Source organism: Agelaius phoeniceus, chromosome 18 (assembly GCF_051311805.1).
Source record: "Agelaius phoeniceus isolate bAgePho1 chromosome 18, bAgePho1.hap1, whole genome shotgun sequence".
NCBI lineage: Eukaryota > Metazoa > Chordata > Aves > Passeriformes > Icteridae > Agelaius > Agelaius phoeniceus.
Genome location: NC_135282.1, coordinates 14,046,531 through 14,072,134, shown reverse-complemented (window position 1 = coordinate 14,072,134; position 25,604 = coordinate 14,046,531). Strand labels below are relative to the sequence as shown.

At 54.3% G+C, this 25,604-nt stretch overlaps 2 protein-coding genes across 11 annotated transcripts in view; one reads left to right on the top strand and one right to left on the bottom strand.

Annotated features, from left to right (window-relative positions):
• AIFM3 (AIF family member 3) overlaps positions 1-10,258 on the top strand; it is a 55,884-nt gene extending 45,626 nt beyond the window's left edge. Inside the window, exons 15-21 of one of the 4 annotated variants that reach the window (XM_077187690.1) lie at positions 819-895; positions 1,733-1,850; positions 2,747-2,845; positions 3,421-3,496; positions 7,171-7,275; positions 8,459-8,475; positions 8,972-10,258. In XM_077187690.1, the coding sequence (XP_077043805.1) occupies positions 819-895; positions 1,733-1,850; positions 2,747-2,845; positions 3,421-3,496; positions 7,171-7,275; positions 8,459-8,475; positions 8,972-8,994 (515 nt within the window). In that variant the 3' untranslated portion in view covers positions 8,995-10,258. Of the gene's footprint in view, positions 1-818; positions 896-1,732; positions 1,851-2,746; positions 2,846-3,420; positions 3,497-7,170; positions 7,276-8,458; positions 8,594-8,971 lie in introns of all 4 variants that reach the window. The other 3 variants (XM_054645636.2, XM_077187691.1, XM_054645637.2) reach the window with 3 other exon arrangements.
• LOC129128377 (P2X purinoceptor 6) lies at positions 803-25,604 on the bottom strand. Of its 7 annotated transcripts, XM_077187693.1 has the most exons (12): positions 25,266-25,604; positions 25,016-25,160; positions 24,756-24,827; positions 22,641-22,716; positions 22,111-22,204; positions 21,751-21,831; positions 20,872-21,013; positions 20,587-20,696; positions 19,246-19,339; positions 17,631-17,696; positions 16,858-16,935; positions 15,943-16,122 (listed from the first exon to the last, which is right to left on the bottom strand). In XM_077187693.1, exons 1-12 carry the CDS (start codon positions 25,388-25,390, stop codon positions 16,084-16,086), a joined length of 1,122 nt encoding a protein of 373 aa, XP_077043808.1. In that variant the 5' UTR covers positions 25,391-25,604; the 3' UTR covers positions 15,943-16,083. The 7 variants fall into 7 exon arrangements, 6 of the variants coding, with proteins under 6 accessions (XP_077043811.1, XP_077043808.1, XP_077043810.1 ...); XM_077187695.1 differs by lacking the exon at positions 16,858-16,935; XM_077187692.1 differs by having other exon boundaries at positions 16,066-16,935.

Genomic DNA, 25,604 nt, shown 5'->3' with positions numbered 1-25,604 from the left:
CATGAGTCTGCATATCTAAAAAAGGCATTTCTAGAGCCCCCACAACGAAATGCAACTGAAAATATATTTCAGAAGTAATATATTTTTTTTCTAGAAAAAAAAACCATTTAAAGCAGTTTCATCCTCTCAAACTGTTTTTAATTAAATCTTCCCCAAACTGAATTTTTAATGTGTGTTTTTTTAATTGCTGCTGACAGCAATCAAAAATGTATCTTATACTATAAAATAAAAGAAAATATCCCAAAGAATATGATATATTTCTCCTTTACACTTCATAGTGGTGGTGGGGAAATTCCCTTTCCTTCCCTCTTCAAAATGCTGTGGACTGGAAGAACCACAGAATTAATTTAAGTCTGGTTTTATTGTTTTTATTGATTACTCTGATTTGTGAAGAGGTTGGAGGTAAAAAAAAAATTAAGAAAGGAGAAGGAAGGTGAAGGAAATGCACAGACTAGGGGGAGGCTGAAGAGCTCTGGCTGGAAGCTCAAAGGTTCCCTTTTAAATACAATTTCTTTCAAACTATCTATAAAAGAGAATGAAATTGAAAATTATCTCTTAGCACTAGAAAAGGGCAGTGGGCAGGTTACAGTGCTGGCTTGGACAGGACAGGGATCCTGAGGGGCCAGAGGCTGATTGTGAGGGGCCAGAGGCAGTGGGGGCTCTGTAGGGTACCTGGCCCTGCTCCACACTCCCAGAGCAGCTGCTGCCTGTCCCTGAGGGCAGCCCCCCAGTCCTGGCGGGAGGAAAGGCCTCAGGATCAGCCCCTAGGGCTGTGGAACACTGGACACTGCAGCAGCAGCCTTTGGCTTCCCCCCCAGGTGCAGTCCCAGCGACAGGCTTCCTCAAGCAGAGTGGCATCAACATCGACTCCAAGGGCTTCATCGTGGTCAACAAGGTGAGCCCAGGGGCAGCCTCTGTGGGAGGGAGAGCAGGAGGAGCTGGGTCAGCTCTTTTGATCTTGAGCTTCCTTGGGGCTCCAAACTGCTGCCTCAGGGGCTTTTCATGGCTTTTTATCTGCCAAGATGGCAGAATTGGAATTTTTTAATTCTTTGGGTTGGCCTGTGCAGGGCCAGGAATTGAACTCAATGACCCTTGTGGTTGCCTTCATCTCAGGATATTCTATGAGATGATGAAATTCTGGAAGCATCACCAGGAGTGCCCGGGAACCCCCTCTGCAAGGGGGGCTGTGCAAACCCCAGACCTCGATGCTCTGGCTTGGGTCTGGCTCTGAGCTTTCCTGGTATGGATATTTAGAGGGGAAAAAATTGAGATAGATCCATCTTTTCAAGGATCCTAAAGGATCTCATCCTTTCTCCCCACCACCAGGGACTGTGATGGGAGGAGCAATGTTGGAGCTGGTGGGTGTTGGTGCCTTGGGCAAAGGAGCATGTCGGGACCCTGGGGCTCAGTGCCATGCAGTGCTCATCCCTGCAATTAGCTGTGCTCTATCAGCCAACACCAACAAGCCTCATACTTCTGAGAGAGGCTCCAGGACACCAGTCCATGTGTCTTTTTATTGGATAACCCACTGGCTGAGGGATACTGTAGGTCCCTGCATGTGTGTTCTCATTTGAAAGTGAAGAAGGCTGAGTGAAATCTCCCATGTGGGTCCCACAGCCAAGCAGAGGTTTTCCCTGTGTTCTGAGGGACTGTGGCAGCTCTGGACCACTCCAGCTGTGGAGTTTCTGTAGGGTGCAAACCCCACTAATGCCACCTCTGTTCCCCCCTGCAGATGATGCAGACCAACATCCCAGGGGTCTTTGCTGCTGGAGATGCTGTCACATTTCCATTGGCCTTGAGGAATAACAAGAAGGTTAATGTCCCCCACTGGCAGATGGCCCACATGCATGGTAGGTACTTTGCAGAAAAGAGCCTTTTCCAGATTCTCAGGAAATTTCCAAACCCTCCAGGGCAAGAATGAGACAAGGGCCAACAGAGAGACTGGGTGGTTGTATTGAACATTTTGAAGCATGTGTATCTTATGCCTTCATGTGTCAGCATTCTTGCCAAGCTTTGCCTAACAATGCCTCATCACCAGCACAGAGGAGCCCAGGGACAGGCTTTCCCATATTCCCTTTGCTCCCTGGCACTGCTGCAGGAGCCCGCGCTATTCTCTGCCCCAGGACACTTAGGAGCTTGCATCCTAATGCCAGCCTGGGCTCAGGCTCCCAGCTGGGCTTCCCACACTGCCAGGCTGGCCTGGGAGCGTTCAGCAGAGCTCCAACCCTTCTCGCCTCTCGTCAGCCTGGAACCCCTGGTGTGATGGGCTGCCCTCATGGCCACAGTCACACAGAGAGGTTTCCTGTGCGTTGGGTGAGAGGTTTTGGAACCACAGTTCCAAATTCAGCCTTTGGACACCTCTCCCATGTCCAGATATGTTTCTGCAGCAAGGACCGTACCCCAATGGTCTCCCTGCCCTCCAAGGGTTTGTCCGTCCCATCCCCATCTGGGTAGGAGCTCAGCACACTCTCAACCCTGTCACTATTGCACAAGCTGGGGGGAAAGAGTCTCATGGGTACATGGCTCATGCCAGTGGAGGTGATAAGTAGGAGATGCACCATGGGAAGGAGTCTGAGCCCATCTTTGTGTGCTTCCTGCTTTGTCTTGGTTGCTGTGTGGGTTTTCTCAGCCATAGTTTTTTGTTTCCCTGTACTCTGTGACTGCTGGTGTTGATGATGTGGCCTGAGTGCAGAGCATGGAGCTTGCCCTGGGGTGGCAGTTCCCCCATCCCTGTGCTCTCTTGCAGGCCGCATCGCCGCGCTGAACATGCTGGCCCACGGCACGGAGATCAGCACTGTCCCGTACCTGTGGACAGCCATGTTCGGGAAGAGCATCCGATACGCGGGTAAGGGGCTCCCTGGGGCTGCTGAGAGTTTGTGCTGCTGGAGGTGTCCTGGGGTAGAGAAGCCAGGGTCACCTCCTTCACTGTGAACCCTCCCCACTGACCTCTGCCACAGGGCTGCTTCCCTGCCTGGCTTCCGAAGAGGTTCAGTGTTTCCTCTGAAACCCATCTGCCATGAAGTGCACTTCTGTAAACAGCATGGAGGATTCACTTAAATTAAATATTGGGAAGTAATTCTTCCTTGTGAGGGTGATGAAGCCCTGGCACACGTTGCCCAGAGAAGCTGTGGCTGCCCCATCTGTGGAAGTATTTAAGGACAGGTTGGACAGAGCTTGGAGCAACCTGGGATAGTGGAAGGTGTCCCTGCCCATGGTAGCGGGTGGGAACAAGGTGTTTTTCAAGGCCTCTTCCAACCCAAAACTCTCCTGTGATTCTGTGGTTTTTGGTACCTGCATCTCCTGGTGCTGGTCTTTTGGTCACTGCAGGACATTCTCCATTTAGTGCTGGAATGAAACACCCTGTCTTAGAGCTGGATCTGGAGGAATTGCTGCTGATTTCACTTCTTCTTTGCCTTCCAGGTCATGGGGAAGGATTCGATGATGTTGTCATTCAGGGAGATCTAGATGAACTGAAGTTTGTGGCATTTTATACCAAGTAAGTGTTTTTCTTGTCCATATTCCTACACAGGCATTCATCTGAGATTGCTAGGCTGGAAAATAGTTCTGCCAGAGCTTCTGTCAGTCAGTTTTGTTCACCTCTGCACAAGGAGTTTGTGGAACACTTGTACAAGGCCCTGGAGAAATGATGTTCTGATTGTACAACAAGTTAAACTGGTCTTTGGGCCTGGTGTCTCTGCCCTTTGCCCTCATAATCTCTGTGAGCAGATGACAGCTTCTACTGGCAATTCCTATCAAATATTTCCTTCCCAGATGGAATCATGTTAATGATTTGTGACCAGTGCTGGACAGAGTGCTCAAGCATCACTGTTTCTGCTTCTGGTTTGACAAATTGAGCTCAAAAAACTCTTCTATCACAAGCTGTGAAGGTTTGAAGGAACTTGGGAGCTTTGTTATATCTGTAGTGAAACCCAGCTCCCCCCCCAGGTTGGGACCCTCCCTGGGAGCGCATTCTTGAGATGTGTTGGCAGCTGGGATGTGTTGCCTCAGCTGTTCTGGAGCCATGCTGGCTGTTTAGACTGCAAAGTCAGTGCACCATGAATTTATCCCAAAAATATTTGCTGCTGTTTATTCTTCTGTTTCCTCTGTCCATTCCAGTCTGAAACCAGTGGCCACAGAACATCCTCATGCTGGAACTAGAGGGGTTTCTCTAAGTGCTTTCTGATATTAAGGATAGGGAGAGGGAAACCAGGGAAGCAAAGAGCTGCCCAGCTCAGCTGTCAAACCACTTGGCAGTAGGATCCAGGCAGGGATGAGGAGGGAGCTCAGGACAGGAGCCAGCTCTGGCTCTGCAGACATCATCTCACTGTCCCTCTGTCCCATTTCCAATGTACCCCATGCCTTCTCCCTCCCTGAGGGTGGCCCACTTGCCCATGTCGCTCAGAATGGAGCCTGGTGGATGGATGCGTACATTGGGCTTGAAGAGGTATGGGGCTCACTGCATCACCCTGAGGATCCCCAATGCTCACCCTCCTCTCCCTGGTACCTGCACACCTTGGGTAAACACCTGCTGCAGGGATGGGGCTCCAACTGGCACCCAGGGACCTTTACACACTGGATACCGCTCAGAGTGTGCTGGAACCTTGGTCAAAATTGCCTAAAGGGGTGGGTTCATGCCAAGGCACCACCTGTGCTGAGGAGAGCTGCTGTGGGGATGTTCCCCTCCTGCAGCCTTTCCACATGAGAGCCTTTTATCTCTTTATCCCAACCCTAATTTGAAAGGAAGCATCAGGTTGCTTTAATTAAGCATCTGAGTGTGTTCAAAGGTAACGCCCTGAACAAGGTGCATAATCCCTGCTCCATGCCAGGGCCCCACGCTCCGTGGGGTGGCTGCAAGGGACAGGGGCTGCCAGGGGACCTGGGCTTGGTGGGCAGACCTGGAGGTCCCTGCTGAGGCTGTGTTGTTCTGCCACCCAGGAGGGTCTGCCGGAGCTGGCGTGTGGGTACCAGGATGGCATTCCATGCTGAGAGCTGGAGGTACTGGGAAGCACTGGCTGGTGGGGGTCAGCCAGTGTGCCCCCCACTGCTTGGCTCTCTGTCTGTGAGAGGCCGCTGGAGCATTTCTTTGTCTTTTCTTTTTTGGTGGTGGTTCTTCTAGTTGGTGCTAATGCTTTTGGACTGAGGACAGTCCCAAGCTGACCATTTCCTCCTGCTTCTTTCTGCTGTGCCCACCCTATGTTTGAACTCTTCTCCTCCTGGTCCTCCTTAATTGTTGCAGGAATCACTGGTGGTTCCCGCTCCTACAGCCTGTACTCAGCATTGGCTTTCACAATAAGGCTTCTTCTGCCCCAGAGTTTGAAGAGGAAAGCATTTTTCTCAGAGCTGTGTAGAGGCCAATAAAAGGAAGGCCCTGTGCTGGGAGGTGTAGGGGACAGCACTCTGCAGATGTCCCCATGGCACACTGCCTGGACAACTGACTGATGTCCTCCTGCCCCTAAGATCTTGGAGACCAGGGAATTGCTGGAATTGCTGTGATTGTTCATTCAGTTTTCTCTGTGATTCTTCACAGTTCCCCACCTTTGTTACGCTGGACGCTGCAGAAGAAGGGAAGACCATGTAGACACATTCACTGTGCTTCCCTCTTCCATATGTTTTCACAAAGATTTCTGATTGCTCCAAATCCCAAGTTCAGGATGGGAATTCTTGTTACCTTTGAAAACCTTTTGAAAAAGAGGGATTCTTCCTGGCTTCCCCCATCTGTCTGACAAAGAGTTCAAAAGCTGCTGCTGATGCAGGGTGCTCCAGCTCACCAGCACGCCATGAACTATTTTGCAAAAGGAGCAGCTACCCTATGTCCTGCGGACAGAAATGTTTGGGCTGCATCCACCTTCCTGGCTGGCCCCTTTGGGGTTTGAGGGTGAGCCAGTGGGCAGCTGGTGGTTCCCTTCTGGTTCCCTTGCACACCTTGGTTATTCATTGCTTAGAACAGCACATCTCCCCCTGGTTTTGATGGGTAGGTCTCTCCAACCACTTTGTGTTTCCCAGCTTGGAGTTGGCTCTGCTCAGGAAACTGCTCTCCTTTATTTGCCATGAGCTTATTTAGGAATGGGAGTTTTTTGAAACAGTCTGTGATGGAGATGCCCCATGGCTTTGTAGACAGATGTGAGAGATAGCTTTAACTTCCGTGGCTGCACAGGGCTGAAGTGTCCTCTGAAACATGGCTTTTGCTCTCCTTGTCCTGGGAATTAGGCATATATCCCTCCCCACCCCAGCTGCTCTTTGCTCTGTTGATCCCAGAGCTCTTTGGCAGTTGATTTAAGAGCAGATCTTGATTTAGTGGGTGCTTCTACTTTTCAGTTTATTCAACAATATCACCAGAGTTTAAAATCTTACCCTGATCTCACATTGTGCATTCAGTTTTCTCTTCATGGTCAGGCTTTGAAGGTTTACACTTGGATTGACCTCAGCAAACTCCAAACGAGAACCTCCCTTCTCGTTTGCCTGTGACCTTTAGCCAAAGCTCCTCCAGCAGTTTTACATCCTCTTCCTTCTCCTTCATTTGTTTCCTCTCAACCTTTGAGGCTGCATTGGGATCCTGCTAGGGGAACAGTCAGCCAACCTGGACATCTCATATACACGGGGACTTCCTTGCTGGGGCTGTGGGACCCAGGGTTTGGACACTCCAGCTGTCCCAGTGCCCATGGAGCAGCTCAGAGCGGGGCACTCTGCCTGTTTGGAGGTAGGGACCAGGAAGGGGATGTGGAGCATCCCAACTGACTGTTCCACAGGAAAATTCTGACCACCTGCCTCTCCACTCCCTCTGCACAGGGCAGCAGCGCAGGGATCACAGCTGGGCATCCTTCATGTTGTCCAGGTTTTTATCCACCATCAGATCCAACTTTGGTGGTGTTTTCCCACAGATGCCAGGGTGGCAGAGCTGTCTCCATCACCCAGGCACCCTAGTGATGCTCATGACATCATCGTCAACACTGGTAGAACCAATGGGGCCTGCTGTGCCACTCTATACCCTCTCCTGATCCTTGTTCCAGCCACCTTTATCCAGTCCCTGTGGTGCTCATACCTTGGGATCAGGCCTGGCTCTGGAGTGGGTGCTCCTCTTTGTCTCCCTCTTCTCTCCATCATGGTGGGTTTTGGGTGGTGGAACTGTGCCCGTCCAGGCTGCCCTAACTGCTCTGCTCTGCTTGGCCCTAGGAGTGACGAGGTGGTGGCTGTGGCCAGCATGAACTACGACCCAATTGTGTCCAAGGTGGCTGAGGTCCTGGCTGCTGGCAGGACCATCCGGAAGCGTGATGTAGAGTAAGTAGACAGGCAGTGGGAAGTGGCAGTGCCAGGGCAGAGGCTAAGCACGGCCATGGGGTGCTGGGCAGAGCTGAGCCTTTCACACTGATCCGTCTCCATACCCCTCTTGCATCTCCCTTCCTGTTCTGCTTCCTCCATCCCCCCTGTGCTACCTGTCAGCTGCCTCCAAGTCTGGCATCCCCCACACATGGGGTTTGTCTTAAACACAAGGACCCAAATCCTTGCACAGACAGGATGGGATGGGAATACTCTCTGCCTTTGGGCACTAGCATATCATCAAGGAAGCAGTGCTGGATGTTGGGGTGCACCTGGGCACCCAGTCAGTCAAGGAGACCTGCAGAGAGGGACTGGGTGTGTAGCCTGTGCATAACCCCCTATGCACAACCCAGCCCAAAGAGCTGGTCGTGCGAGTATGCTGGCCTGTGGTGTCTCAGCCTCCAATTCCTTGGAGCAGACCTGATAGGCAAAGGAAATTTTTCTCCCTTCACTGTGCTTTTTAGACCATGCAGAGGAAAGAGCATAGTTTTGTGCTGAGGGTGGGTGCTGGAAGGCAAATTCCAGGGAGGTGATAACAGCTGGGAAGAGGCCTTTAGAGTGGGAATCAGAGCTGCTGAGGAAATGTGGGTCCCTGTTCCAGGGGTGTTTCCACATCTGAAATAAAACCAGATTTTTTCAAAAGCTCAGGGAGAGGAGCACTCCCAGCCCCTTGGAAGCTTTGTGTCTCAGACTCCCTGGGCATCCCTGGGATGGGGAGCATGTCGTGGGCCCCCTCAGCTGAGACAGGGTCCATAAAATGACAGAATAGTTTGGGTTGGAAGGGACCTTAAAGCCCATCCAATTCCACCCCCTGCCCCCTTCTCTCCCACTATCCCAGATTGCTCCAAGCCCCATCCAACCTGGCCTTGGACACTTCCAAGGATGGGGCAGCCAGAGATTCTCTGGGCAGTCTGTGTCATGGTCTCACCACCCTCAAAGGGAAGAATTTCTTGTGCCATCACCCTGGTACATCGGGAAATGATTGCTGTTGTCCCACTTTGTGGCTGGGAGGGAGGTATCTTGTGGGTATCCTGGGGGTGGGGAGGAGCTGCTGGGACTGTGGTAGGGCTCAGGGGCTGGAGGAAGCCAGATTAAACCTGAATGTCTTTTCTCTCTTTGTCTCCTGCTGCTTTCACAACTTTAGGCTGTTTGTTCGTCACGGCAAGTACGTTTGGTTTGGGGTCCTGAGTGTGCTGGATATGAGGGGCTGGCAGGAGGGACAGCTGCCCCCCTGACTGGGCCATATCCCTAATTCCCATGTGGAGACACTGGTTATGGGGTGGGTGTCCTTATTTTGCATCCCCCTCACATGTGGGGCAGTGCTGGGTGATAGGGCTGGGGCTGCCAGGAGCCACATCCGGCACAGATCCTGTTGGCTGGGACCTTGCTTGGCGGGGGTTTGGCAGCTTTCCATGGATTTTCAGCTGAAGGGCAGCTTTTAAATATAAATAAATAAAATGTTTGAACTCAGTTTTACACAGAATTGAGGACCTGCAGGTGACTTTTTGGACAGTTTAGTGACAGGTGTGAGTGCAGAGGAGGCAGCTGATTGCTGGGATGGACACCAAGTACTGGACTAGCACCACGGCACACCAAGAGCATTTGCCTGCGCACGTTGAGAAACCCCTCACAGCGCTGTTGTTTTTCTCTCTTTTAGAACTGGAGACATGTCATGGCTAACAGGGAAGGGCACCTAAAGCCACGGATGGCTGAGCTCTCCTGATGCTGCACTCGCCATGGGGAGATGGGACAGCAGCTCCATGGCCTGGTGGGAACCCCATGGCTCAGCCATTTCCCTTTGATGAACCTGCCTTCAGATCTTCCAGGAGGATCTCACACAGCTCCTCTGCCCCTGTACCTGCTGGGCTGGGGATGGGGCTCTGCTGTTGCAATTGCTGTGGAATGCTGGAAAAGCAGCCCACAGAGAGCGTGAGGCTTGGCACTGGCAGTGGGCATGGGCGTCATATGGCTCTGGATGCTGCCGTAGGGCTGAGGGTCCCCAGGCGGGTGTGCCCCACGCATGTCCCTCACTCCCATAAGCAGCACGAGTGCCTTTGGTTGCTCCTGTGCTTTCATGCATGATGCTCCTTTCCAAATTCCCTTTGCTCCCAGCAGAGCTCCAACACGCATCCCTGCGGAGCCTGACATCTGCTCCTTTCCTGCATGGCTGCCGCTTTTGCCACAGCTCTCCCTGTGCCCACCCACCCCCCGGGGCATCTGGGCGGGCCAGGAGATTACACTGGGTGATCTCTGTGCAGCTGGTGCTTGTGTTGTCCAGGCTGGTCCTGTGCAGCCCCACCAGTAGAGGTGAGTCTCTGTCCATGCTGAGGGCTCTAGAGCTCATCAGTCCCCATCCCAGAATCTCCTGTCCTGGAGCAGCCAAGGGGCTGGGATTCATTCCCTGTCTCCTGGGGCTTGGTTTGGGCTGGGGCACTGGCAGCTCTTGGGCCCATTGCCGGAGTGCATTGCAGGGGTACCTGAGAGCTGTGATGGCTCAGCTGCAGCCCTGGGCTGGGTGGCCACCCTTCCAGCCAGCCTTGAGATATCTCTCCTTAATGCTATCACGGGATCAGTGCTGTTGCTGAGGTGTTATTAGAGGAAAAATAACTGGGGGAGCATTTCTGGCTGTCCGTTCTCTGGCACTTGTCCAGTGTAGTGACAAAGCTGCATAGCCCATCGTGCTTGTACTCTGCTGTCCTGTTTCTGGTCCCATGCTGAAGAAGAGCCATGTCTCCAGCTCAGGAGTGGACCTGGCCAGCCACAGTCCAGAGTCCATCAGCCCAGCAGAGTGGGGGTTGAGAGTCCCCCTTGGAGAGACTCCAGTTCTTTGTTCTGGGGGAAACTCCTTCCCCAGCAGTCAGTGTTTTACCCTGTGTCCCAAACAAGAGGATTTATATTTTTAATTTGATTCACCCCTTGTGAATTAAAGCAATACTATTCTTGGGGTCTGGGTCATTTCTGATTCCTTCCAAGACCTTGGGTCACCTCTGCATGTTGGCCAGATTGTTCAAGAACCGCTTCTCTGGAGACTTACCACCTGTGTCCAGCTCACCTGTATTTCCAGTATTTCAGATCTTGGCTGGGTAGAAATGTCCCAGTGTCTATCACATCTCTGGCTGGTCTCTCCTGGTTTCACTGCAGAGCTTTTCCCAGATGGAATGACCAGGAGGGGTGGTAGCAGGATGTGCACACTCCAGCACACATCCTGTGATGAACAGGGACCATTGTGTGTCTGCTGGATCCACAAAGCAATGGGAACTTGCAAGTCTCATCTCAGGCTCCAAAAGACAAATGTCAGTATTCCTGTCCACAGGTCCTCCTCCGAGGGCAGGGGTGGCTGGAGCTGCTCAGATCCTGGTGCCCCAGGCAGGGCTCTTCCCGAGTGGCCTAGGGCTGGGGGCACTGCCCAGGTGGAGGCAGCTGCCCAGGTACTGCCTCAGCTCTGCTCACTACTCACAAAGATCTGGCTTTGTATCCTGTGTCCTGCTGGTGGGATAGTTGGACTCAGCTTTGGTAGCTCCCCAGGGGACCCAGCTGGAGTGCCAGGGGACTCTAGGGCACCACAGGGTGGCATTCCCTTCAGCTGTGTGTTTTTCCCAAGTTCTCTGTCATATTCTCCAGGCTGGGTGAGACTGGCAGCTCCCTCAGCACAACTTTGCTACACTGGGGACACAGTGGCAGAGTACTTTGTTTTTCAGGAAGATGCTTTTTGACCTCCTTTGCCTCTGATGGGGCTTCATCCAGTATTGGGCATGAGCTGCATAAAATGGGCATCACCACCACGTTCACAGGGCTGAAGACCATTCAGGGGCTGAGGAAGGACCTTCTGTCCCAGCCTACAGATGCAGTGGGGGTAACAAGTCCCATTCCCTGCTTTTTATGGAGGAGTTGTTTCAACCAGGGCTGGTAATATCACCCATGACTCAAGAAATCCCAGTCACCACTGTAGCTTTCCTTGGGACATGTGTCAGGTCATGGGCAGGGTTGGCTCAGATGGGTATTGCTCCTCTGCACAGGTGTGGGGTGGTGTTGAACCTGGGACTCCTTATCCAGTGCCTTGGCAAATGCTTCCCGGTGGTGAGTCTGTCCTGGAGCTGGGCAAGCCTGGGTTGTGTTCTCTGCCACCTTTCCAGGCCTGTCTTGCAATCTCTAATGCCAGGACAGAAAGTTTCCATCTCTTCTTAATAAATTGCCTGTTTCCATGAGGAATGAGAGCCCAGCTGGGACACATGCAGTGACCCCCAGCTGCACTGCCCCGTGTCAGTTACCTCCACCAGACTGCCCAGGTACCATCTTGGTTGCTTACCTTGCCTGCCACTGCAGACCCGATGCCCCCAGATCCTGAGCTCTCCACCAGCTTCTGCTCCTCAGATTCTGGGGGCGTGCCTGTCACCCTGCCCATGTCTCACCTGTGTGCTGGCAGGACTTAGGGGACAGCTAGGGCTTTGCCTCTGCCCCATGCAGGTGAGACCCCATCTGGAGAACTGCATCTAGCTCTAGGGTCCCAGCACAGGAAGGACCTGGAGCTGCTGGAACAAGTTCAGAGGAGGCCACAGAGATCCTCTGAAGGCTGGAGCCCAGCCAGGAGAGCTGGGGGTGCTCACCCGGAGAAAACTCCAGGGAGAGCTCAGAGCCCCTTGCAGGGCCTAAAGGGGCTCCAGGAGAGCTGGAGAGGGACTGGGGACAAGGGATGGAGGGACAGGACAAGAGCAGGTTGGAATATTGGGAAGAAGATGGGATATAGTGAAGAAATTCTTCCTTGTGAGGGTGGGCAGGCCCTGGCACAGGATGCCCAGAGCAGCTGTGGCTGCCCCTGGATCCCTGGACCTGTCCAAGGCCAGGCTGGATGGGGCTTGGAGCAGTCTGGGACAGTGGAAGGTGTCCCTGCCCATGGCAGGGGTGGGATGAGATGAGCTTTGAGGTCTCTTCCAAGCCAAACCATTCTGTGATCCTACAACTTCAGCTAATCAGATGCTGGTTTAACCATACTTTCAGTCCCAGATGGTTTGGTTTTGGCAGCATATGGCAGTGAGCTCTGCAATTTCATTTTAGCTTTATCCAGGAAAAGAATCATCTCTTTCTTTGGTTTCTTGTGTTCCTTGACAGTTTCTGGCCCTTTAAGGACTCATTTATAGCACTTGCTCCCACTATTTGAGGCAGCTTCTCTGATGCACCTTATGGGGTGAGTTGGAGGCTGAAGATCATGAGGTGAGACCAGATCTGTTGGGTAGAACTGACTGACACTTATAGAGTGTCCAGAGAAGGCAACAGTGCTGGAGAAGGGGCTGGAGCCCCAGGAGAGGTTGAGGGAGCTGGGAAGGGGCTCAGCCTGGAGCAAAGGAGCCTCAGGGGGGCCCTTGTGGCTCTGCACAGCTCCTGCCAGGAGGGGACAGCCGGGGGGGTCGGGCTGTGCTCCCAGGGAACAGGGACAGGAGTAGAGGGAACGGCCTCAGGCTGGGCCAGGAGAGGCTCAGCTTGGATATTGGGGAATATTTCTTCATGGAAAGGTTTGTCCAGCTCTTATGCAGGCTTCCCAGGGCAGCAGTGGAGTCTTCATCCCTGGAAGTGTTCAAAAAATGTGTAGATGTAGCACCTGGGGACATGGTTTAGTGGTGACCCTGGCAGTGCTGGGATAATAATTTGACCTGATGATCTTAGAGGAGTTTTCCCACCTTAATAATTTTGTGATTTTAAACTTGAAGTTCCTGAAGAACCTTTTCCTCTCATTCACCTCTGGCTCAGCCACATCCCCCACTGCTGTCCAGCACCCCTGAGCCTGGATGGGGCTTGAGGAACTCACAGTGATGGGTAAATGCTCCATGAACCTGGAGGCCTTGAAGAAGCATTTCAGGTGAAGAGTACCATCCTCTCATGAGGCATCCTCATCTGTCAGGGGTCTTTGAGCAATATTTGTGTTGATAGAGCCTGGCTGGGAGAGGGTGCAGTTGCTGCAAGTCACAGTGACAGGTACAAGCCCCTGGAGACGCTGTTGAGGGGGGATGCTCTGTGACTTGTGATTTTCTTGCAACTCCACCTTGTGATTCGTGCATGGGCTTGGTGTTCCAAGGTGGGAATTCTCCCTTCCCAGATCCCCCTTCCAGATCAGCAGCCCTGTCTCCAGGGAGCCAATGGCCGCGTGGCCCTGCGCATTAGCCTGGCCCGTCACCTCACTGATTCCCTCCTGGCTAATCCAGGCTGAGCCGGGCTGGGCTGAGCAGGGCTCAGCTGCTGTCCATGGCTGTGCCCACCCCGCTGCCCCCCAGCCTGCGCCGGGGCTTGGTGGCCTTCAGTGGCTCCCTCTTCATCAACAACAAGACGTGGGACAGCGGCGCTGCCCCCACCTCCCAGCCAGGTATGGGCACGGGGGCTCTGCAGACGGGGCTTGGGAACAGGGGCTGTCTGTCCATCCCCATGGCCCTGCTCAGCACATCACCAAAACCCCTGGGTGCCTCTGAGGCACCAGCACCCAAAGGGTCCCTGAACCCACCCACCAGGGAGGGGAGCAAAAATAAGAACATTTGCTGCAATCAGCTGCTTGTGGGACCCGGGGTCTGTTGCTCCCCTCAAGCTGTGAGGGGGGGGTCCCTCTGGGCAGGGGGAGCCCAGGGCTGGTGAGCAGCCTGCCCATCCCTGCCTGTCCTGCCTAGCTCACAAGGTGCTGTCCAGCCTGCCCCTCCAGGTGATGCTGTACTTCAATGTCTACTACTTCCCAGTCTGGTGCCTGGCTGAGGGGATTATGCTGCACCTGAAGGTACCATCCCATGGGGCACGTAGGGATGGGGGGAGCTGCTCCTGCCATGTCTCCCTGGGCATGGGTGGGGGAAAAAGGGGGCAGGGGACAGAGGAGCCTCTTCAGAATTAATGGATCCTCAAAATGCCCTGACCCCCATGAGAAAAGATTGCTCATCTCTGCTAGAGATAGAAATCATGAACTTTCAGGCAGGAATGGTCAAAATGGGGGGGAAGAGTAGGCAGAGCTGGGAACCAGCATGGTGAGAGCTGGCAGAGCATGAAGAGCTAGGTATGGGGAGGAGGGCACAGGGAGCTGGGCATGGAGAGCAGGGAGTGGTGCACAGGGAAAGGGAAACTGGGCATGGACAGCTGGACTTGGACAAGGCTGTGCCCCCATAACAGTACCACCTGCTGCCGTGGCACTATCAGTTCCTGCTGGTCACAGCCTTCCTCATCCTCTCGCTGGCTGAGGGCTCCCGCCTCTACCTGGGCTACCTGGGGAACCTCCAGGAGAAGGTAAGCACTGCCTGCCCTGGCCCAGCCCAGCTGGGGGAGCTGGATATCCCCTCACTTAGGAGCCATGTGCCCATCACTGTCCTTTCTCTGGCGGTCTGCCTGGAGCTGTCCTAGAAGAGAATCGTGGGTAAAGGCATGACCTGGAGAGAGGAAATGAAGGGGACCCATTTGCCCTCCTGCTGTGTCCCTCCACGCAGGGGTTTGACAGCATCTGACCACAGCTCAATGGAGCAGGGACATCCCTGGTCCCCGGGTTCCAAGGCCAGCAGAGGCTAACGCAGGAGCCTCCAGGGGCAGAGAGGGTCCCCCCAGCCCACCACTGCCTCCTTGCCCTACCTCAGCAGGTTCTGATCCTGCAGGTGCCTGAGCTGGCTGGGTTCCTGCTCCTCTCCTTCCTGATCCAGCTGCCCCTCCTGCTCTTCCTGCTGTCAGACAGGCAGGTCATCCACCTGCCGCTGGAGGTGCCCATGCACAGCTTGTTCCTGGCCTTCCTCCTCCTGGAGATCGTGGCTGCCTTCTTGGTGCTGAGGACTATGACCAAGCAGCTGGCAGCACAGTTCTACCTGCGACAGTTCCAGGAGGGTGGGAGGGGCCGGCTGGAGCCTGGGGGCACAGGGGGACAGGCAGCCGAGATGGGCTGATGCTGCATGACCCCTCCACCCCACACAGCTGGTCCTGGCAAGGAGCATTAAACAGTGCTCAAACCCACAGACACTGTTTCTGAGCTTTGTGGAGGCCCCAGAACAGCAGCCAGGCACAGCCCTGCTGATCCCTGCCTTGCACCAGTTAACACAGCCTGGGAAAAGTGGGAGGGAGGGGTCAGCACCTCTGAAATGTTCTGGCTCACCCCAGGGCTATGCCTGTTCTTGCTCAGCATCAGCCCTGACAGGAGGCAGGAATCAGGGTGCAGGAGCCACTGCACACCCCTAGGAAGTACCAGCCCAGGGCTGGAACTTAAAACGTGGCTCCTAAACCCTCCCTGAGCTTCCCAGGGAGCTTCTGAGGATCCAGGTGGCCTACATGAAGCCATCCCAGCTGGAAGGGTGCCATGAGGTGCAAGAGCAGCACTCCACAACCTTACAGTCCCTCCAGGGCTAGAGACAGAGCAAAACCTCTTCCCACTTCCAGAACAGCTTTATTCCATTGCATCCTTGTTTTTCAAGGGAAATCAAGGCCCAAGATCACTGGAACATGGAGAAATGCAAAATGCTTTAAGCCTCTTGTGCCAAGCAGGAGCAGCTACTCCCCAGCACCCTCTGGGGGAGCTCCGTGGGCAGCTCTGCTCCAGCACCAGCTGTCAGTGCTGGGAGCTGCCCCTGGCATAGCTTTGTGCTCCAGGAGCCAAGAACTGCTGCTGCTGCTGCCAGTGCTTCTGCAGGAAAGGCAGACCCTAACCCCAGCAGTGCCCACCTGGGCCAGCACTGGCTCTCCTCCACCAGGGCTGCAGCCGTGTCCCCATCGTATCTACCTGCAGGTGGCTCTGCAGGGAAAGGTGTTTGTGGTGGAGCATTCCCGATGTCCCTAAGCTGTGGCCTTAGGCTTACCTTTAGGGGGTCTTGCCTGCAAAATGAACAGGGACATCAGTATACAACAGGCATGGAGGCAGCCCAGGTGGCCCTTGGCTACTCTGCTTGGTTCCATGCAACCAGATTCACTGCCCAGGACCCCCACCCCACTCTGGATTCGAGATCAGGCATTAGGAAAGTTTCCCCCCTCATTGGATGGAGCAGCTTTAGGACAGTTCACCAGGAGATGGGGGATCTCAGCCCTCAGAGGCTCCAAAGACTTGGCCAGACAAAGCTGGAAATGACCTGAGGCAGGGCTGCCAGCTCTTCTGGTCTGTAGGGGCCTCCCTGTGACTCCCTGATTCACCAGGGCAGTGAATTCTCACAATGCGGTCATGCTTAGCACATGAACCTCTCAATGAACCACAGATCAGGATGTGCCCTGAAGAGCTGGCGCCTCTCTGCACGGAGTCCCATAAGATTCCCTTTGGAAGAGGGTGAAAAGCATAGAGCTGGGTCAGTTTTCCAGGTAAGGTCTCCATGGTGACCCACTGATGCACGTTTTGACAGTAGCTGAGGTCATGGTGCAACTTTCCCTGACTCCCGGCACCAGCTGGATCCTTCTCCCAGTTCAGACTAGCAACCAAGCCCAAAAGTTGAAAACTAAGAGCTGCTCCACCAGGTTTTCCCCTGATCTTGGGAACTGAGTTTTAACCAAAGGGAAGAAAATCATTAAATCCAAAATGATTCACTTCAAACCCTCCTCTCTCCCATGTGGTCCTCTCCTTACCTCCTCAAACTTCTCCTTCCAATAAAGGTCAGCCTTTGCATCAAGGTAGAGCAGAACCAGGTCACAGACCATTGTAGCCTGGAGACAGGCAAACATTGAAGATGGGAACCTTCCCACAGGAATGCCTGGCCTTCCATCCTGGCTCCCCCTGTGCCCTGCAGCCATCTGTGGGCATTTGCTGGGGCAGCGAGCCAGTCCTGCCTCCAGCCAACTCCACTGGCTCCTCTCTGACCCAGCCTGGTCCCAGGAGCTGCACAGGAGGTCAGACAGGATCCCCAGGCTGCAATGGATGGACAGGGAGGGCTGTTCCAGCACCTTCACGGTCACATATGGACTCGGATGAGCATGTCAGGGGGGAAAGGGGCGCAGGTGGGGGACTTCCCTGTTACTCTGCTGGAAGGGAAGAGCCACAGAAGGGCTCTACAAGGGACTGCTCCACCATAGTGACAGGACACTGCATCCCTTCAGTCAGAGGAGAAGCAGAGAGGAGCTGCTCTCTCCTGACAGCAGCATTCCAGTGATGCTCTGTCCCAGGATCCACACATAAACCTGGCCACCATGAGATGTGACTCTGCCAGCACTTAGGATCCCAATCCAGTGGTGTCATTACTAATGGTCACAGGGCGACCTGAGCTGACACCCTGCCAGACCATCTCCCCTCTGTGCTGGCTGCCACTAAGGAAGCCTTGTGCTCAGGCAGGCAGGGAAACAACTGAGAAGTGGCACTTCCCAAGGCATGGACCAAAGGAGAAGAGTGTATCTGGAGTACTCACAGCACCAAAGAAGGCGATGCTGGTGCCAAAGCTCACGGCGGTAGGAACAATGCTGAACTTCCCAGCCTGGTGAGAAACAGTGGAGGGGCAAGAGAGAGGGTGAAGAGTGGTCAGAGGGGTGAGAAGCTTGTGGGCTGAGCCTTGCGGGGCAGCATGCTCAACGTCAGGAGGTGCTGGAAGGATCCAGGGATATTTCCCCATGCTGATTTGTAGGAAATCCCCCTTTGGTTGTCAAAGAAGGGACTGAGGTGCCTGATGACCTGGAAGCAGCAGAGGTTACTGTGACCTACCTGCTCCTGCAGGCACAGCAGGAACTTCCCTCTTGCTGCAGCTGCCGCCTATGGAACCACATCCCAGCAAACACAACCCTGATGTGATGTATCCCTCCCTTCACAAATGAGTCTGGTGGTTTCTCTTCTGGCTGTTCTCTCCTGCTCCACAGCTCCTGGACCTGCTCTCTCAGCCTAGAAGTGGTACACCCTGTCCTGCACGGTGTTCTTCACCTTCTTCAGGTGAAAGGGCACTATGAACATAAAAGACCAGCTGTGGACATCTCTCAGTGTGGGAAGTGCTCTCAGCACAGGCTCCCTCTTTGGAAAGCTAAGTACTGAGTTTGTGAGTCATGCTGCACAGAGTAGCATCAACAATCTTGGAAACATGGAATAGTTTGGGTTGGAAGAGACCTTAAAGCTCATCTCATTCCACCCCCTGCCATGCGCAGGGACACCTTCCACTACCCCAGGGTACTCCAAGCCCCATCCTACCTGGCCTTGGACATTTCCAGGGATCCAGGGGCAGCCACAACTTCTGTGGGCAACCTGTGCCTGGGCACCATCACCCTCACAGGGAAGGATTTCTTCCCAATATCCCGTCTAACCCTGAGAAGCCATCCCCCTTTGTCCTGTCCCTCCATCCCTTGTCCCCAGTCCCTCTCCAGCTCTCCTGGAGCCTTCTCCTCTCCAGGTGAGTACCCCCAGCTCTCCCAGCCTGGCTCCAGAGCAGAGGGGCTCCAGCCCCTGGAGCATCTCCATGGCCTCCTTTGGGCTCACTCCAGCAGCTCCAAATCTTTCTGTTGTTGGGGACACCAGAGCAGGTGCAGCACTGCACTTGAGCAGGGCAGAGAAGCAGAATCCCCCTTTACCTCCTGCCCACAGTGCCAAGAAGGAGTCCAGGGCACAGGGCGTTTCTGGGCTCTCAGTGCACATGGCTGGGGCATATCCAGCCTTAATCACGCCACACCTTTTCCCCCTGAGGGTACTTTTAATCAAGAAGGGATTAATTGTCCAGGTTCAGTAGAGTTCACGTTGATCTTTGTCAGGGTACTCCCACCATAACTCTGTCAGAGGGATGCCCCGAAGCCCAGTTCACCTTGCCTACTGAACACTTCATGGCCCCCATGTCAGACCCTCAGAGAGGGAAATCTCCCCCCTCAGGGCATTACCAAAAGGTTTTTCTTCAATTAGGAGAGACTGTTTTCTCCTGCTCTGCTTAGAGAACTCTGGGAAGATGTGAAGAGCTCACCCAGGTGGGGGGAAGTGAGGGTAGCAGAAACCACAGGGGCAGGGTGGGAGCAGTGGTGTGAGGAGTCAGCCCTGGGCTGAGGAGCTCCCGGTACCTGGCCGTGCACGGAGAGGTCAAAGCGGATCCCGTAGAGCTTCAGCAGGTTCCGGTAGAGCTGCTGCTGCGAGCCCCAGTAGTAGGAGGCAGTTCTGTGGGAGACATTGGGATGGCTCAGAAAGGCAGGGAGGGAAGGGGGTGCCAGTGCCAAAGGATTGCTGGGCCTCTGGGTTCCTGCGTGTACTCCAGGCTGGAGACTGGGCATACACATGCAGTGATGACTCACTGGCACCAACAGTGGGGCATCAGCATCCCCTCAGCATCCAGTTTGGGTCACTGGGAGCACGCAGCTCTCAGTGTGCCCAGCCCAGGTGGGGACAGTCACAGGTCCCTGCCCTCAGGCGGATAATGCCCTGCTCTGCTCCAAACACAAAAGAGCTACAAAGCATGGGAATTGCCACAGCAAGCCTGTACTGACAGGCCCTGCCCTGAGCTATCATCTCCCAATGCCTTAAAGGTCTCCAAGATCTTTAAGTCCAAACAATTAACCCAGCACTAACCCACGTCCCCAGGTGCCACATCTACAGAGCTTTTAAATCCCTCCAGGGACAGGGACTCCACCACTGCCCTGGGCAGCTGCACCAGGGCTAGATAAACCTTTCAGTGCAAAGATTTTTTTCTAACATGCAATCTAAACACTCCCTTAGTGCAACTTCAGGCTGTTCTCTCCAATAAGGCTCCTTGTTTGGCCTGGGAGCACAGCCCGACCCCCCCGGCTGTCCCCTCCTGGCAGGAGCTGTGCAGAGCCACAAGGGCCCCCCTGAGGCTCCTTTGCTCCAGGCTGAGCCCCTTCCCAGCTCCCTCAGCCTCTGCTGGGGCTCCAGCCCCTTCCCAGCTCTGTTCCCTGGCCTGGCCACGCTCCAGCCCCTCCAGGTCTCTCCTGTCAGGAGGGGTCCAGAGCTGCCCCAGCACTGGAGGTGCCCCAGCAGTGCCAGCACAGATCATGTGCCCTTGGCCTTCCTGCCCACCTGGGCACACCTGGGTTCATGTTCACCTTCACGTCCTTTTCTGCCTGCACCTTTCCAGCCACTCTGCCCCAGCCCCAGAGAGCATTCCATGGTGTTGTTCTGACCCCAAGACAGAATCTGGCACTTGACCTTGTTGAACCTCACACCACTGGCCTCAGCCCATGGATCCAGCCTGTCCAGTTCCCTCTGCAGGGCTTCCTGCCTTCCAGTAGATCCACACTCCCACCCAGTTCAGTGTCATCTGTGAACTGACCGAGGCACACTGCCTGTCCCTGCTGCTCCTTTCAGAGCATCCATCAGAACTGAAATCTCAAACAACTGCCATGCGCTGATCCCACAGGCCTGTGTGGCCACTGTCCCAGCATACTCACCTGAAATTGTACCTCATGTCCTGCAGGCTGAAGGAATACTGTGGTTGGCACTGGGTAGCGGGGTGGTCCAGGTCGCAGTTCCACTCGATAAGAACTCTGATGCTTCCCCCCTGTGAAATACATTTTATTCCAGGAGAAGCATGGAATCAGATTAGATGAGTCATTAACTGTTCAGACATTCTCAGATCACACATTCCCTTAGCATTTCAGGTCAGTCCTCTGCTTCTTGCTCACATCCTTGGGGAATTTTGAATTGCCTTCCACAGTTGTATAAAAAACAAGTACCAGCAGCGCGAGGTCTCCAAAGTTCTCTCCAGCTGCCTCCACTATGTCACGGACACGGAACACAGGGCAGGAGGGGTTGAAGATTGGATCATATGTGCAGCTCTTGAAATAGCTGGGGTCACTGGTTTGTAAAGTGTTGCACCTGAGACAGGAGAGAGGGGGGGGCAGGGGTGTGGGAGGTCATGGAGCCCAGCTGTGGGACTGCAAAGGGGACCCTCCCATTGGATTGGGCCTGCCAGTGCTCCTGCTTTGAGGGGGGACAGTCAATGCCTTCCCTAAAGCCTCAGATGGAAGAGGGTGGAGAAAAACCAGCCCAGAGGAATCTCACATGGAGTTATCCTCTACAGCATGCACCATGGCCTTCCCTTCCACCTCTTTGTGCTCCTTTGTTTCTTCCCAGCACCCAGCTCTGGTCTCTGCTACAGGTAACAGCAGGGACAGTTCATGCCATATCTCCTGCCATGGTAAGGCAGCACAGTCAGCATGCCCGGAACTGTGGGGCCAGTGCAGCCCTTTACTTGCCTTCTGTGAAACCACTTTGCAAGGACTAAAAGACAAAACCATTAGTTTCACTTCCAAATGAGAGCTTGGGAATGCCTGGCCTTGTCTGGCTCTCTGCCAGTGCTCTACATGGGCAGATGGACACCAGTCCCTCTCTCTGAGGTGTCCCCATCCCACTGCTATTAGAGCTGCACACCCAGGACAGCTGAAGTGACCTGTATTCACCTCAACACCTGTCCTGCCCTAACTGCCCCAGCACCACCTGCCCTGGGTGCCACTGGTTCCACGAGTGCTTCAGCTCCTCAGCCCCATCAGAGCCTCAGTGCCAAGGCTGGACCAGGCTGCATGCTCAGCCCAGCTGGGAAGTACTGTACTTACTTGGAGAAGTTAAATTTGGTGAAGTGGACAGTATTTTTTATAAAAAGAGTGAAATTCTCTGCCTCAGCCAGAAGAGGTTTCCTAGAAAACAACCACCAACAAAGTCAAGTCTTGCACAGTGGCCAAGGCCCTATTTCCCAAGCTCTGCAGTCTCTCCTGCAACCCCAAGATTTTGGCTACAATGGACAGGTGCAAGAAATGCTCTTGGGTAACGCCCTCTGAGTTTAATTGACCAGAAGGTCCATGTCAGAGGTCCCCCAGAGCCTGGTTGTCCCTTGGGCATATGTGGTCTGACTCCTGGTAACACAGAGGGAGAGAGCCAAAGTTCCCAATATCTGCTGTCTCCTCATGTGTGATTACCTGGGCAGGGTGCTATTCTCCACAGGACACCAGCCATAGATCTCACAGGTGGAATGGGTGGCATTGAACATCAAACATTTCCCAGTTTTTATCCCTAGAAACAAGACAATATAAGACAGGTTGAGAGAGTTGGGGTTGATCACCTGGAGAAGACTTTGGAGAGATATTAGAGCCCCCTCCAGGGCCTAAAGGGCCTCCAAGAGAGCTGGAGGGGGACTTGGGACAAGAGCCTGGAGAGACAGGACACAGGGAAGGGTATCCCAGTGGCAGAGGCAGGTTCAGATGGGATATTGGGCAGGAATTGTTCCCTGGCAGGGTGGGCAGGCCCTGGCACAGGTGCCCAGAGCAGCTGGGGCTGCCCCTGGATCCCTGGCAGTGTCCAAGGCCAGGTTGGACACTGGGGCTTGGAGCACCCTGGGATAGTGGAAGGTGTCCCTGCTCATGGCAGGGGGTGGAACAGGATTGGCTTTAAGTTCCTTTTTAACCCAAACCATTCTAGGATTTTGTTTCTTTAGCAAAACACCCAGTACCATTGCCATGAACCACAGGGTTTCCCATGGGACAATCTGCATCTTCTGTGCACATCCCGTCGAGGACAGAGGGACTCTGGGAGGGACAGAGAGAAGTGCTGTCACTGTGCTGTGCAGCTACCTGAGGCCATGCTGTCACTCCCCTGCATTGTTGCACTGCTGCTCCTGCTTCTCCAAGTCCTTCCCAGACAGAGATGAACATTCACCAGCCTCTAGCCAGTCAGAAGAGAGGCATGTCCAAAGGGCAATTCTTCCTCTCCAGAGTACTTGTGTCCTGCTGCTCAGTGGCAGAGGAAGCCTCATGAACTACCTCAGACCTTCCAGATGGAACTGGGAACCAGCCAAAAGGGATTCAGGAGGGCCCTAATGACTGAGCCTGTTAAGCACCTTGTAAAGTACCATGATGAATTCCCCGGGGAAGAGCTTAGTAGACCCTAAATATAGCATGACATGAGTTTTTCAAGAGACCTTCACCCTTACTCTGGACCTACCTGATTGTCAGGAGCAGTAAAAACCTCTTACTCAAACACAAAAAGATGATCGTAGCTGGGGAAACACCATTAACACCTCCCCCATCTACCCGAGGCCATAACAGGAGTCACCAGCTCATCAAAAACCCACTCCTCAAGCTCTGACGGCACAGAGGCCCAAATGCAGGAGGGGAATCCTCAGTTGTGTGCTCAGAAGTGGGGGTCTGTTCAGGCCTTCCCTGGGCTGCCCCAGGACAGCCTCAGCCATTCATTCAGGTGTAAAATCCACCAACATGATCTTAGAGGAGCAGTATCTTTGGGCTGGGTAGGGTCTGCTAGGGATCTGGAGTCATTATGGGATGCAGGAGAACATCTGGGGATTGCACCAGGTGTTCAGGGAATGGGAGGAAGAGAAGGCATGGGAAGGAGGGAACTTGGTAGTCTGAAAAGGAACATAAAGGGATAAAAGGATGCAAAGACTTAAGTGCATGTAAAGCTGCTGAAACAGCTCGGCTCATGTTTGATGCTGCCTCTGGCCATAGACAAATTCATCTGCCAGCACCAAATACTCTGGTCATCAAGAATATTAAGGCAACTCAAACACCCTGCAAAGCCAAAAGCTGCCACCGCTAAATATTCAAAGCTTTCCAAATATGAATGTCATCTACAGTCCCAGTGCCAGGAACTGAGGAGCTCTTGGAGACTAGCATGGGGTGTAGGCTGGGACAGGCACCCACACACACCCCAGCTCTGGAATGGAATGAAATCCTCAGCTCTGTGTGTCCTTGGCTTGCACACTGCAAACCCAGCACCTAGAGGTGCCTGTGGCTGCCTGGGAGAACCCCAAAATGCCCTACATCACTTGTCTTCCTCCCTGTTGGGACCTTAGGAGTTCTCAGCATTTTAAAGAAGAATCATTGGTGCCATTTTCCCCAACCCAAACCCAGTGTTTCTCCTCCTCTGCAGCATTTGGCCACAGCAGGAGCTGAAGGGACCATTAGGACAATTGGTGCTTGACTTGGGTACAAAGTGCCAGCAGTGGTTCAGCTTAAAGGACATTTGCCCCCATCTGCTGAGCTGGGTTCAGCCTGGGAGAGCTCAGCAGAGGAGCTGGCCTGACTCCAGCCTTAAAGGGAAGAATTCTCCCAGAGAACATATACAATTAATTGTGGGATAGCTGGAAAACCATCTAGACCTTGTGCTTTGTTCCTCCTAAAAATAGGACACTAAGAGGGACACTAGTACTGCAGCAGGGAGTTATCAAGGAAACATGACACAGGTATCCATGGATTGTGTGTCAAGGCATCCTCTTGTTCAAGGGCAGCAGAAAGCCTGGAATGGTCATACAGTGCCACCACACAAAGAGTTCAGAGCTGGAGAGGCCCCATGTCCCCTGTCCTGGCCAACAGAAACAGTTCTGGTAGAGCATATGCATACACATCTTGGCTAATGAAGGTATGACAGAGCAAGTGCAGATGTGCTGGGGAGCACTATGACCCACTGAGTACGAGGGGAATTGGGTTTTGTGGGAATATAAATCCATTTTCCCTTTTATCTGGTCTTCCACTGGGTTCTGCTGAGCAGCAGAACCACTGGCTCCATCTCACCCCTGTGAGGCCGGGCTGGGGCAGGTCCGTTCACTCACCTCGGGGCAGGTGCCTTGGGCTTGCTGGATTGTGGCGATGAAATGGGTCACCAGGAAAAGTACATTTTCTCCCTGGGAAGCAAGAAGGTGCTGTCAAAGGGAGGCTGACACTAGGGTAGGTCCAAGGGGACGCCCTGCGACACCATGGGCAGAACAGGCACTAATGGACTTGCCTGGACTTTGGGAGACCTGTGGTACCCGCGGCAAGATGACTGACCGTATATGTGACGTCCCTGCCTCCGCCCGGGGTCCAGCCGTACCTGCGGGGGCCAGGTGAGATCCGCAGCGTCCCAGAGCCGCCGGCCCGCGGCCTCGGCGACCGCCGCCCCCTTCACCTTCGTGACCACGGCGACACGCGGGGCGGTGTCGCGCTCCTGGTACCCCTTCCGCAGCAGCAGCACCCACCTGCGGATGTGCGGAGGGCTCTGAGGGACCCCCGGCCGCGCCCGAGGGCTGGGAGGATGTCCCTGCCCCAGCGGGGAGCGGCCAGCCCGAGGGCAGGGTCCCTACCCCAGCAGGTAGCCAAGCGCGCTCAGCTGCAGCAGCCGGTGCAAGAGGCCCACCCGCCGGTTCCGCGTCAGCGAGAACTTGGCAGTCTTGTAGTCGAGCAGGGACCCGCAGGGTGGGCCCGGCATGGTGGCACCGGGGGAAAAGGCGGGCACGGTGAGGATAGCGGCACCAGGAGGGAAAGGGGGACGCGGTGAAGATAGCGGGACTAAGGGCAAAGGCGGGCACGGTGAGGATAGCGGCACCAGGAGGGAAAGGGGGACACGGTGAAGATAGCGGGACTAAGGGCAAAGGCGGGCACGGTGAGGAGAGCGGCCGCAGTCACTGCAGCCCCGCCCCTCC